This window comes from Rhincodon typus, chromosome 23 (genome assembly GCF_021869965.1).
Source record: "Rhincodon typus isolate 14 chromosome 23, sRhiTyp1.1, whole genome shotgun sequence".
Classification (NCBI taxonomy): domain Eukaryota; kingdom Metazoa; phylum Chordata; class Chondrichthyes; order Orectolobiformes; family Rhincodontidae; genus Rhincodon; species Rhincodon typus.
The window spans coordinates 16,908,005-16,922,755 of record NC_063354.1 but is presented as its reverse complement, the minus strand read 5'-3'; the positions used below and the strand labels follow the sequence as shown (position 1 = coordinate 16,922,755).

The 14,751-nt window shown below is 39.9% G+C and overlaps 1 protein-coding gene across 2 annotated transcripts in view; it reads left to right on the top strand.

Moving 5' to 3' along the window:
- Positions 1–7,164, top strand: part of gaa (alpha glucosidase) — a 47,952-nt gene extending 40,788 nt beyond the window's left edge. For both annotated transcript variants that reach the window (XM_020530541.2, XM_048610692.1), the window contains exons 18-20: positions 4,760–4,924; positions 5,997–6,149; positions 6,362–7,164. In XM_020530541.2, coding sequence (XP_020386130.1) covers positions 4,760–4,924; positions 5,997–6,149; positions 6,362–6,424 — 381 coding nt within the window. In that variant the 3' untranslated portion in view covers positions 6,425–7,164. The remainder of the gene's footprint in view (positions 1–4,759; positions 4,925–5,996; positions 6,150–6,361) is intronic.
- Positions 7,165–14,751: the final 7,587 nt, after the last annotated feature.

Below are 14,751 nucleotides of genomic sequence, written 5' to 3'. Positions count from 1 at the left end.
CTTTCTCCTCTCACCTTAAAAAATATGCCCGCTTGTCTTGAAATACCCCACCCCAGGGAAAAGACACCTGCCATTCACCTTATCTATATCCTTCATGATTTCATAAACCTCTATAAAGTCGCCCCTAAACCTCCAATGCTCCAGTAAAAGAAGTCCCAGCCTATCCGGCCTCTTCTTGTAACTCAGACCCTCCATTCCTGGCAACACCCTGGTAAAACCCTTCTGAACCCTCTTCCAGCTAAATAATATCCTTCCTACAACAGGGCGACCAGAACTGGACACTGTACTCCCAAACAGGCCTCAACAATGTCCTGTACAACCTCAACATAATGTCCCAACATCTATACTGAAAGGTCTGAGCAATGCAGGCAAATATGCTAAACGCCTTCATAACTACCCTATCTATGTACCTTAACCCCTGGGTCTCTCTGTTCTACAATAACTCCCAAGGCTCTATTTTTAATTGCATAAGTCCTGGTTTTTTTTTTTAGAAAAGGATTTTTCTGCTATACTGTATTCTACGATACTTGTATTGGTGCAATATTGTACTTACATGTTCTGTAACTTTATAGACTTCTCTGCAAGCAAGATGCTTTCTTCACCGAAGTTTCCTTGTATTTGCAAGTTATTTCATCTAGGAATGCACATTGTTGCATATAGGGGGCAGTATTTCAGCTTTTCCATTGGCTTTGCAAGGCAGAAACTGTCCTGAGGAACTTAATATAGTTTTGTTGGGAAACCATGCTTCACTTACGTGAAAAATCTTAAGGTTGAAATTTTCAGGAATATATCGAATCATAGAATCTCTACAGTGTGGACAGGCTCTTCGGCCCAACAAGTCCACAACGATCCTCAGAGCATCCCACCCAGACCCATCCCGCACAACCCACCTAGGCAATAGCCTAGTGGTATTATATCTGGACTGTTAATCCAGAGACACAGATAATGTTCTGGGGACCCGGGTTCAAATCCCACCATGGCAGATGGTGAAATTTGAGTTCAATAAATATCTGGAATTAACAGTCTAATGGTGACCATGAATCCATTGTCAATTGTCGGAGAAAACCCATCTGGTTCACTAATGTCCTTTTAGGGAAGGAAACTGCCATCCTTATCTGGTCTGGCTTACATGTGACTCCACACCCACAGCAATGTGGTTGACTCTTAACTGCCCTCTGGGCAATTAGGGATGGGCAATAAATGCTGCCTAGCCAGCGACGCCTCATCCCGTGAATGAATAAAGGAAAAAAAAATATCCCTGAACACTACGGGCAATTTTGCATGGCCAATCCACCTAACCCGCACGTCTTTGGACTGTGGGAGGAATCCCATGCAGACATGAGGAGAATGTACAAACCCCACACAGACAGTTGCCCGAGGGTGGAATCAAGCCCAGGTCCTTGGCGTTGTGTTAACCACTGAGCCACTGTGCCGCCCTTGAATACAATCCTGACTTTAAGGACACATCAATAATTATACAGCGATATTGCTGAAATTGTGAACATTTTTAATGCTATTTTGTTTATACTTAATAGTGTGGTCTCCTGCATATATGGCTTTACATTATAAAACCCTCCCTTTTGGCCACAAGGTTATGATTAAAATATGACATGGGATTTTTATCCTTTGAGCTGACTGTTTTATTATAGAACTTTTATAGGCAGCCACTTATATAAAAAAATGTGTGCTGCCTTGTACAACACAAAAAATAGTCTGACAGGTAGTATAAAATGGAATCTAAATATCTTTTATTGGTACCTTTTAACAGTGAACAGGTAGACAGGAAAAATTGACCACTCAGGGACCGAAACGGAGATAGAGAATCAAGGATAGATTATGAGCAGCAAAGAAGGTTTATGAGAAAAGACTGGCAGCTAATATGAAAGGTAATCAAAAGTGTTCTATAAGCACAATGATAGTAAAAGCATGGTAAATGGAAGAGTAGAGCTGATTTGGTACCAAAAAGGGGATTTACAAATTTGCATGAGACACAGCTGAGGTGTTAAATGCGTAGTTGTTATTTGTCTTGCCTACAAAACAACTACCCAGGCCATGGTGACAGAGGAAGAAACTCCGTCACTCGAAGGGTTTGAAATTAATTAGGTATCGGATAAAGTGTCAGGACTCTAATTTGATAAGGTACATGGGCTAGGTGAGATGTATTCATGGACATTGAAGGAACTGGAAGTGGATGTTGCAGTGGCACTGACCAATTAATTTTTGATCTTCCTTGGATTCAGAAGTGGTGTTGGAGAATTAAAAACATTATGCTGTTGTTCAATAAATGTCATAACAATTGACCCAGCAATTTATAGATCAGTCAGTTTATCTTTGGTGCTGGGAAAAATTCTCAAAACAATATTGAGGAAATTGTTAATATTCCCATGAATTGTTTAGGAAGATACAGCAAGGATTTCTTAAGGTGAAAGTAATGTCTAACTTGCTGGAGTTTTTGAAAAGATTTGATGAGTGGAAGGCTGTTGATACGGTGTACGCTGACTTCCAAAAGGCATTCGATACAGTGTTACACCACACACTTGTGAGAAGTTGCAGTTCATGGAATAAAAGGGACAGGAGCATCGTGAATAACATCATTGGTTTAGGGATAGACAACAGTAATGGCTAATGGATATCTTTCAGGCTGGAGTTCCCCCAGGTCTGTATTGAGACTCGGAGATAGTAAGAACCGCCAATGCTGGAGTCTGAAGAAGGGTCCCTACTCGAAACATCAGCTTTCCTGCTCCTCTGATGCTGCCTGGCCTGCTGTGTTCCTCCAGTATTGAGACTGTTGCTGAATCTGATATATTGGCATATGGGACAACTTCAAAGTTTGCCAAAGGCACAAAACTTTGGAGAATGATAAACTGTGAGGACAACAGGATAGAATTTCAAAAACACATTGACAGATTGGTGGAGTGGGTGGACAGGTAGCGGGAGAAGTTTAAAGCGGAGGTGATGCATTTTGGTACAAAGAACATGGAGAGACAATACAAAATAAAAGGTACAATGCTAAAAAGTGTACAGGAGCAGAGACCTGTAAGTAAATGCACATAAGTCATTAAAGGTGGCAGAACTAAGTGTAAAATAACAAAATTCAACATCCATGGGCGAACTCGCATAGCTCTGATTTCTTTTTTTTTAAACCTATTTTTAATGGGCTCCACACTCTCGAATTCTGTCATTCGCAGGAGTTCTCAGAAATGTTACCCTCGTGCATACAGAGGAATGACTGTAGTATCCTGGACTTCATTAATAGGGGCATGGAGTAGACTGTGATGAACTTGGATAAGACACTGGTTTGACATCAGCTGGAGAATTGTGCACAGTTCTGAATGCCAATGATAGGAAGAATGTGAATGCATTGGAGAGAGTACAGAAGAAGTTTTGAAAGTGGCTCTAGGGATGAGAAAGTTCAGTTATGTGCAAAGATTGGAGAGGTTGGGACTGCAAGAGGGCATAAGATTGCTTCTGTTTTAATCTTATGTGGGGTTGTGAGGAAAAGGCAGGAAATCATAGAATACCTACAGCATGATCACCTGAGGCTGGAATCGAACTCTGGCCCCTGGTGCTGTGAGGCAGCAGTGCTAACCATTTAGTCACTGTGTTGTCACTACCGTTAAGATGAAATACTCAGTGCAGACACCGTCTGCTGAATAGCTTCCTTGTGTACCATAACAATGCTGACATTTAATGGTGGAGATAGAAGGCATGCCTGAGGTTGCAATTAAGTACTTTGTATCAGTGTTTATTGACAGAATTTAGCCAAAGCTACCATAAACAATAAGGTTATTGGATGTGATTTCTTTTTTAAAAATGAAGACTATTTACTGGAAGGATTCTCTGTAATTAAAGTGTATAAATAACCCAGTCTGGACCAGTTTTTCTTTCTCTAGATTGCTGAATGAATTTGAAGCAAAAATGCACATGGACATAAATTCTGGCCATAATCACCCACTCCTTTAAATGCAAGAATGGTGCCAAAGCTATCCTACAGGATATACATACTGTTTACAATCAATGCACGTTATACTGGAACGTATGTTCCCTGCGGCACAGCGGCTCAGCGGTTAGCACTGCTGCCTCAGCGCCAGAGAGACGGGTTTGATTCCAGCCTCCGTTGACTGTCTGTCTGGAATTTGCACGTTCTCCTTGTATCTGCGAGGGTTTCCTTCCACAGTCCCAAGATGTGCAGGTTATGTGGATCGGCCATGCTAAATTGCCCGTAATGTTCAGGAATGTGCAGGATAGGTGGATTAGCCATGGGAAATGCAGGATTACAGGAATAGGGGGGTTGGGTCTGGATGGGATGCTCTTCGGAGTGTCGGTGTGGACTTGTGGGACCAAATGGCTTGCTTCCACGCTGTAGGGATTCCATGATAAATTAGTTCTTCTGATCCAGAATTTGGCAGCCACCAAAACATTCTGACATTAGCATATTTGTATATTGCACATTACGATTCCAAGTGAGCAGCGCCCTCATTTTAGACCCAATTATTCATCAAATGCTGCTGTCAAACATGCCTCTCTAACTCTGTCTGCCACTTGACAACATAAGAGACCATGTTTTAGTTTGCATTAATATCCATGACCCTGGTTTTCCATAGTTCTGACAGCAGCTTCATTAGCACTTCTTTCTTGTCGTTAAAAGTGCAGTATAAAAATACTTTCGTAAGTGAAAACTAGTACTGATGTGTTTCCTTCATTTAGCTTATTATGGTTGCTGAAGTGATGATTATATTTTAATGTAAATTCAATCAAGGAACCCAACACCACAACTGCTGCCTCCCGTAAGAACCCATTTGGTTTGGTCGTGGCACTTTCTGATCAGGCAATTGCTAGGGGAGAACTCTTCTGGGATGATGGTGATAGTCTGCTGAGTTATGAAAATGGTGATTATACAGAAATTATCTTCCTGGCAAAAAATGTAAGTGGCTGATTTTTAAATACTTCATCATTAATGTTGATTGTATAGAATCTAAGCTTGAAACTCATCTGTATCCTAGCTATGACAACAAAATGACAGCCTATGAGTCTCTGATAATTTCTGAGTCAAGGAATTTCTGATTCTTTATTTACACGTGAAACTCTAAATACATAAGGAAGGTACAGTCCTTTCTGCTATAATGAGATGGTTGCCGCCTTGTGTGACCTCGTGCTATAGAAAATCGTGCAATAAAAATAACAAGGCTTATGGAAAAAATAGTATTGGGGCAGACCACAAAAATTCTAACACAAAGGATTGAACAGCTTAAATAAAAGTTAAATTCATATCTAATAAAGAAATAATAGGGTAAATTTAACACTTTACCTTGAAAAAATTTGAAGATAACTTGATGGAGGAGGGGATGGAATCGTGTAATAGCCAACACGTATGCGAAAGTTCATGTTTTACAAATAGCGTTCACCTATTCATCATCTATGTTACAGCTAATTCACGTTAACGAAACACTCGTAATAGCAGAAAGGACTGTAGTTAGTTCTATCAGTGTGATTCACCTAAAATGTGGCAACCAGCACAAATGTTGACTGATCTAATGATGCACCCCACGATTGTAGAAAAATATTAACGATAGCAAGAGAAACCTACGTGAATTGCAACCAAGTCCCTCAGCTGAAACAAATGCCTGAGTTATTCGTAAGGAAATTCTAAAGAGGGAACTAGGTTTAATTAAATGTAAAACATCAAATCAAAGGCAACATTACATATTTTCTTGATCCTAACTTGTAATTAAACAGAATTCAGCAGATTTTCTTTTTCATCAATGTAATTAAACTAATTTGGGAATTTTTTTAATGAAGGTTACAAAAGGGAACTTCAGATGAAGATTCAAAATTGTCCCAAATGAGTGTTTTTGTTTACATACTTCCAGTGGATTGTAATACACTCAGTTTACACATTCATTGCGGGAGATTGATGTTTACTGACTATTGTGTGGTAGTTTACTAGTTGTTCTTTTCTTTCTGCATCCCCCTCTGCCATTTCCACACACACTCAGAATGTGCTGTTCAGTGAAATAATCCATTTGAATAGCCAGATAGATGGCCTTAAACTGGACAGTGTCTTGGTGTTTGGAGTTCCATCAGCCCCACAGAGAGTTTCTGTTAATGGATTCTGGATCTCTGACTTCTCCTACAGAACAGACACCAAGGTGAGGACATAGGCTCTGTCTAGATAGCATTTTAAGATAGTTGATAGATAAATCAACTTCATATTTGAAAGCTTTAACTGAAGGACATATTTTAAGTTCATAATGCAATGTATTAAATACATGAAACATTTTTCAAAATTTTTTTTCAAGCAACTATAGTGAAATGTATTTGGTGGTTATGTTCATGCCCCATATTTGTTTTTCCTTTTCAGGTATTGAATTTGCAGAATCTGTCTATCCTATTAGAAGAACAGTTCACAATTGCTTGGTTCTGAAGTGAAGCAGAGCCTGCAACTATCAAGAAACCTTCCACAACAGAACAGACAATAATCATAAACCATTGATACTGCTGGCAATAATTTAAAAGGGATACTTAATGGATTGTGATTAATAGTTAGACAAAAATTACTGCATATCATTTGAAACTGAATTAAGGATACAGAAAGATTCATTGTGCTAGGACATAGTTCCAATTGTGTCTTGTAATGTAATATGGGGGGGAGGAGGTGTTGAAATGGGAAAAAGGATCTGTAATTGAGATATTTGCCCCTTTGCATCGTTCACTGTATCAAACAAAGCTTCAAATGAAAATGAAGAAAATTGTACTCTTTCACAGAGAAGCTCAGAAGCATTGCTGTAGTTTTTGAGACCTCTATGTCAACATCCTCGTTTGAAAAGGATAGTGGTCTCTGTTTATGGTACAAACTTGCTTCATTACAGAATTCATAGTAGTAGAAAGGGGCTCCATGGTGGATTCCAAGCCAGAATTGCAGGTAACCAGGAAGTGGAGAACAGAGTCATACTTTTCTTACAGTTCTCAAAATGTAGTTTGGACTTAAATATTTTACATTGAAAGAGCATTCTGTTCTCCAAATTGCTATTTACATGGAAGTTGCAGATTTTTAATAGAAAAGCAAAAACTCCAACCTAGCTTTACAATAAGAGCTGGTTAATACAAGAGACTTATTGGGTGAAGTTCAGATTTCAACAATAAAAAATTATGCATTTTATGAAACTGCAATGAAACAGTCTTGGATTTTTATTATGGAAGTGTTCCAGGATGGTTGAAAGGTTGTGGTCTATTCAAAAAAAACACCTCTGTGGAATCACAGGATGTATATACTTCAAAATGTTGTATAGCCAATACCAAGCTGAATGTCTCTGTCTCTTTCTCCACCATTGAATGTTTGTTTCCTTTGGCATATATTCAGTGAAATATGACTGAGAAGTAACTGGCTATTTGATTTCTATCTGATCTTCCTATAGTGGCATCACAACCAGTTTGAATCGTTCTATAGTGCTGTTAAAATTGGTAAGTTAATATAGTTATCAAAGGCATTCTTAAATTCCTATATCGACTTGATTTTTTTGCCATTGAAAGGTTTGTCAGAGGGTTAGCAGAGTGCTGAAATTTGGAATAAATGTGCAATAAAAGTCACTGATGCCAATACATTATCAGCAGAATTTCATCATCTTCAGCATGGGAAAATCCCAGGCAGCCCTTATTCTTTCATTAGGAGCCACTTTTTGCCTTTTCCCAGCCTAAATAAACCCCTTTTGACTTGGAAAACTGACTTGGCTAATTATGATAGAATCCCTACAGTGTGGAAACAGACCCTTCGACCCAACAAGTCTATACTGACCCTCACAGCATCCCACCCAGATCCATCCCCCTATAACCCTCTGAATCACACATCCCTGAACACTATGCCGATCCACCTAGCCTGCACATCTTTGGACTGTGGGAGGAAGCCGGAGCACCCGGAGGAAACCCACGCAGACAGGGGAGAATGTGCAAACTTCACACACACAGTTGGTGTGAGACAGCAGTGCTAAGCACTGAGCCACTATGCCACCCTATTGGAGAGGCAATAGCCTAGTGGTATTATCACTGGAAATTTAATCCAGACACCCAGGTAACGTTCAGGCGATCCAAGTTTGAATCCTGCCACAGCAGGTGGTTGAATTCAAAATGGGCGGCATGATGGCTCAGTGGTTAGCACTGCTGCCTCCCGGCCAAAGGACCCGGGTTCAATTCCGCCCTCCGGTGACTGTCTGAGTGGAGTTTGCACATTCTTCCCGTGTCTGCGTGGGTTTCCTCCCACAGTCCAAAGATGTGCAGGCTAGATGGATTGTCCGTGCTAAATTACCCGTAGTGTCCACGGAAGTTTAGGTTAGATGGATTAAATATGGGGAAATGCAGCGGTAGGGGAATGAGTCAGGGTGGGATGCTCTTTGGAGGGGCGACGTGGACTTTTTGGGCCGAATGGCCTGTTTCCACACTCAGGATTCTATGATGATCAAAGCTGGGTACTAAATATTCACAGGTATGAAACTTTTTGAAGGAACAGATAGGGAGGAAAGAGTGTCGGAGAGCTTTTCTTCAGTAGGAGATGGAATAACTATGACAGTGAGAAATAATCTTCGATCAGAAGATGTAGAATTGATATAGTTGGAGGTTTTAAGAAAAGTGAAAGTCATTAGTGGGAGTTGACTTTAGGCCCTTAACAGTAGCTGTACTGAGACAGAGAACAAATTAGGACACAAGGGCACGTAAAAATAAAGGCAGTACATAAATCATAGATTACTTCAATCTTCATGTAGACTGGGGAAAATTATATTGGCTAAGATAGCTGCTAGGAAGAATTCAGGGTGTATTCGGGATACTTTCCTAGGACAATATGTTGTGGATTCAACAAGCGATCAGGCTCTTTTGGATTTTGTACAATGAGGTAACTTTAATAAATGATTAAAAGATCCCCAAGGAAACAATGCCCATAATCTGACTGGATTTAATGTTCAGTTTGAAAGGGGGAAGCTTGTGTCAGAAACAACTGTGCTAAACTTAGTAAAGGTAATTACAAAGGAATGACAGTAGAGTTGGCAGGAGTAGACTGGGAAAGGAGTTTAACAAAAGACAGTTGATGAACAATGGTGGGATGGACATTTAATAAGATAGTTCCTGATTCTCTGAAGAAATGCCCCAGTGAGTAAGAAGGATTCTAGGAAGAAAATAAACTGGCCATGGTTAACCAAAGGAGTTAAGGATAGCATCAAATTGAAAGCAAAAATATATAATGTGGCAGAGATTATTGCTAAAACAGAGGTTTGGGAATATTGAAAAAAAACAACAAAGACTGATCAAGGTGGCGTAATGGTAACATTACACTTTTGGTAAAACAAAGAAAGATGACTTATACAATTAAAAATAGGGCCTTCGGCATTGTTGTAAAACAAAGAGACCTAGCGGTTCAGGTACATAACTCTTTGAAGTTTGCATCACATTATAGATAAGATGGTTAAGAAGGCATTTAGCATGCTTGCCTTCATTGCTCAGACCCTTGAATCTTGGAGTGTTAGGACATTATATTGAAGTTGTACATGACGTTGCTGAGGCCTCTGCTGAAGTACTGTGTCCAGTTCTGGTCATCCAGTTATAAGAAAGATATTATTAACCTGGAGAGAGTTCAGAAAAGATTTACCAGTATGTGACCAGGAATGAGGGGTTTAAGCTACAAGAAGAGTTTGCATGGGCTGGGACTTTTTTCATTGGAGTGTAGAAGGTTGAGAGTTGACTGTATAGAGGTTTATAAAATCATGAGGGGTTTAGATAAGGTGGACAGCAGGTGTCTTTTCCCTAGGATGGGGTATTTCAAGGTTAAGGGGCATATTTTTAAAGTGAGAAGAGAAAGATTTAAAGACATGAGGCGCAATTCTTTTTACACGGAATGGTTCATGTGTCAAATGAACTTCCAGAGGAAATGGTGGATGTGGCTACGATTACAACATTTAAAAGACATTTGGGTAAGTACATGAATAGGAAATTTTTGGAGGGATATGGGCCAAGCACAGGCAGGTGGGACTAGTTTAGTTTGGGACTATCATCGGTATAGACTGGTTGGACCGAAGGGTCTTTCTGTGCTGTATGACTGACAAATGTTCAGGGAACATGGGTTCAAATCCCACCATGACAGATGGTGAAATTTAAATTCAACTTTAAAAATCAAGAACAATAGCCGTGTAATCACTGTTGATTGTTTTAAACCTATCCAGTTTATGAATGCCCTTTAGGGAAGGAAATCTGACATTCTTACCTGGTCTGGTCTATGTGTGATTCCAGATCTCCAGCAAATAAGTTAACCACTTGCAGGAGTCTGTAGTTGGCCGATAAATGCTGGGCCTAGACAGTGATGTACACATCCTAGAAAATGGTGAAAATAAACTTCAAGGGTAAAATGGCAAGTAATTAAAAAAGACACTTAATATGTGAAAAGGAGTGACAAAAGTAAACGTAGGTCCCCAACACAATGAGGCTTGGCTAAAAATAATTGGAACTAGAAAATGGCAGAGGAGTTGAATAATTACTTTGCAATAGTCTTCACAATAAAATACACTAATTGCATTTCAGAGTACTGAATACACTACTAAGGGTGGGAACGGACCAAATGAATAACTTCTACAAGAGAAAATGTGCTCCGAAATTAATGGGGATAAAACCCATTGGTCTATTGGACCAGATGGATTGCTACTCAGGATATTAAAGGAATTAGTTAAAGACAGAGATAGTGGATGAACCACCACTTACCCTAAACACCAACTTCACGACCCTTTCACTCCTTTCTGTACTTTTTCTTAGGATTTAAAGAATGAGTCAAAACAGCACAGTGACAAACTATGGGCCTTGATTATTTTTTAAGCTGTAAGGAAAACTCCTTGCAGCACAGAATTATACAGTTCTGGTGTATGTCATGTCCACGAGCACTGGCACACTACTCGTGATGTAGAATCCTATGAAGTTGGAAACACTGCATTATGTTCCTCTCTTTAAGGAAGCACTATTTGGACTGCAAATAAGAGCTAGGAGACCCATAATCAATGGTTATTTTCCACATCTTTTTAAAGATATAACCTTCCATTATTGCTATTCCTCACCATTATTGATGAGCTGTAATTTACATGTTGCTGAACAAAAAGTCACTTTATTAAAGTTTATATTATTTTATTATATGTAATGCATTGAAAGCTTGCTCTATTGCATTTACTAATTCGCAACTTCCAGGAGTAGCTTCATGGAAGCAGTTCATTACAGACCATAATAACATAACAAAATAAAACAAAGAACTACAGATGTTGGAAATCTGAAACAAAAACAGAAACGTCTGCAGAAACTCAGCAGGTCTGCAGTGAGAAAGCAGAGTCAATATTTCAAGACTTTCAACACTTCAGATTGCGTTTTGAAAAGTTCTCAAGAAGGGTCACCGGACTCGAAATATTAACTCTGCTTTCTCTCCACGATGCTGCCAGACCTGCTGAGTTTGTCCAGCAATTTCAGTCGTTGTTTCATCACTGACTATGCTATTAGAAGATATAAAAGATGAGTTACTCTTTTGCTTCAGCAACCCAATACTTATCAGGCAACAAAAGCAAAGAATTGAGATGTTTCAAATTTTGATTGGAATATGCTGCCTGCTCACACTGAGGGAAAGGTGTCTCTGAAGAATGTTAAAATGTAAGTTCATTTTAGTAAAGAGATAAGGTGTAGAGCTGGATGAACACAGCAGACCAAGCAGCATCAGAGGAGCAGGAAGGCTGATGTTTCGGGCCTAGACCCTTCTTCATTTCTGAAACGTCAGCCTTCCTGCTCCTCTGATGCTGCTTGGCCTGCTGTGTTCATCCAGCTGTACACCTTGTTATTCTCAGATTCTCCAGCATCTGCAGTTCCTACTATCTCTGAATTCATTTTAATAAGTTGTTCATAGTTGACCATTTTTGAGGGAATTATCTCCACACGTAACTGCTATCCCTCACAAATATTTTGTGCAAAGCTGCCGGTTAAAGGCAGAAGACCTTCTGCAGGAACACGTTCCCTTGATTTGGCATTACAAAGTATGTTTTTCAAAAGACAAGTGCAGCCCTGTTACTGTTCATGACTTTGCTGGAGCACAGCTTCATATCTCACACATGTACACACTGAGAAATAACAACTAGGAAGATGTTTCCGCCATAAGACAATCTTTCCCTTCGAGTCAATTATTTGCAAAGACTTTTGTATAAATAATACTAAATCTGCAAATATTCATGTCACAATCAATAATAATTATGCATCTCAGAAGTGGAGTGTGATGGCAGGTAATATCTGCAAAAACACCTGCTACTTTCATAAAGACAAAATAAATTTTCATCTACTCAAATTACTAATAACAAAAGAGTGAGATTGTAGACTTGCTCAACAAGTTGGTGTGTTTGATTGCAGATGTTTCGTCACCCTGCTAGATAACATCGTTAGTGCACCTCCGGTGAAGCGTTTGAGTTCTGTCCCGCTTGTTATTTATATGCCCCGGTTTGCTGGGGTGGTTGGCATCACTTCTGGTTCTGTTTTTCAGTGCTTTGTATATCGGGTCCAGTTCAGTGTGTTTGTTGAGGGAGTTCTGGTTGGAATGCCAGGCCTCCAGGAATTCCCTGGCATGTCTTTGTTTGGCTTGTGCTATTTATAGATGTGTTGTCCTAGTTGAAATCGTGTCCTTCTTTGTCCGTATGTATTGAGACCAGTGAGAATTGGTCGTGTCTCTTGGTAGCTAGTTGGTGTTCATGTATCATTATCGTCAGTTTTCTTCCTGTTTGGCCTATGTAATGCTTCTCACAGTCCTTGCATGATATTTTGTGTATTATGTTCGTTTTATTGGTTGTGGGTATGGGATCCCGTACATTCGTCAGTAGCTAAAGGTGGTTGTTGGTTTGTGGGCTAGCCTGATACCTAGGGGCCTGAGTAGTTTTGTAGTCATGTCTGATAGGTCTCTGATGTACAGCAGGGTGTCTGGTGGTGTTGTGTCTTCCTGTTGTGTTCTGTTGTGGAGGTAATGATGGATTGTGCTTTTTGGGTATCCATTTCTTTTACAAACTCTGTGTAAGCACTCCTGTTCTGTTCTATCAGAACACCAGAGCTTCACCGGAGGTGCACTGACGATGTTACCTAGCACAGTGATGAAACGTCTGCAATCAAACACACTTGCTTGGTGAGCAAGTCTACAACCTCATTCACAACACGAGATACAAATCTTCTCAATATCTTTAAAAGAGAGTGATCAAAAATATTCCAATCTTATTTGAGAGTTTAAATGACTGAGTATACTGCCTTGAAATTGCTTCCATGTATTGTTATCTTTCACTTTATCTAAAAGAGACCAGGTGCAATACAAAACAATTTATTTCATAATGCCATCTGTTTTCAATCTTGGTGATTTCTACTCCAGGAGCCTTGTGTCTTCATCTTGGTTTTACGTAAAGAGCATTATAACTCTTAGACTTCACACTTTAATATTTTGTTCGGGTATTGTCATTGTCTTGGAACAACTTCATATGCTTTGAAGAGTCTACCACCTTGCATTTCTAACATCAAGTTAACATTATGCCGCAGCCATGGCAATTGAGCTTTTTCTCAAATCATTCCAAAGGTACAGTGATTGAAGGCATACCTTCTCATTTTCAGGGGGCTGCCCACTCTGCCAGTGTGCTCCTTTTCAATATTAGCCTCTTCCTCTTTTCATTATCAATCCCTTTCAACACTAATTTGCAGGCAGCTCCAAACTTGATGATTTCACTCTAATTACACAACTTGAGTGCACATAATAACAATTCCTCCCACACTTCAACAGGTCCATCTCTTCTGTGGTCCGAGAGAATGCTATGCCTATTATTTTGTAATGTCTGCATGGTTTCGCCAATATACCATGCCTCGGGTCATCCTTGCCTGCAGCGTATGAGATTGACAACATTGGCCGAGTCACGTGAATATCTGCCATGCGCGTGGTGGATGGTGTTCACACGTGATGGTAGTGTCCATGTCAAAGATCCGACACATCTTGCAAAGGTTGCCATGACAGAGTTGTATAGTGTTGTGGTCAATGTTATCCTAAAGGCTGGGTAGTTTGCTGCGAACAATGGTTGTTCAAAGTTTGGCGGTTGTTTGAAGGCAAGAAGTGGGGAAGATCTTGGTGAGGTTCTCATCCTCATCGATAATGTGTTGAAGACTGTGAAGAACATGTCGTAGTTTCTGTGATCCTGGGAAATATTGGACGATGAAGGGTGTATCCCATGCCTATGTTGAGGAGATCATTACAGTTTTTCACTGTGGCGCGCTGGAACTGGTGATCGATTAGTTGAGTATCATATCCTACTCCTATGAGAGTGTCCTTCGACACCTTCGGGTGTCTGTCGTGTTCCTCCTCATCCAAACAGATCCTGTGTATGCGTAGGGCTTGTCCGTAGGGAATGGCTGTTTTAATATGTTTAGAGGAGGAAGCTAGAGAAGTGCAGCATTGTGAGGTTATACGTAGGCTGCGGTAGAGTGAGGTATTGAGGTGTCCATTCCTTGTGGAGATGTGTGTGTCCAAGAATGAGACTGATTCTAAAGAGTATCTACGGAAAGTCTGAGGCTGGGATGAAACTTGTTTTGTAAGGTATTTTTGGGGTAGTTTTTGATTACTATCTGGATGTAAAACTCATGTTACGGATTGCTAACCTGTCATTATGGACAACACATTTGTATGTCCCTGCGTTTTTTTTCCAAATTAAAACATCAAATGAGTAGGGATAACAAGGTGTA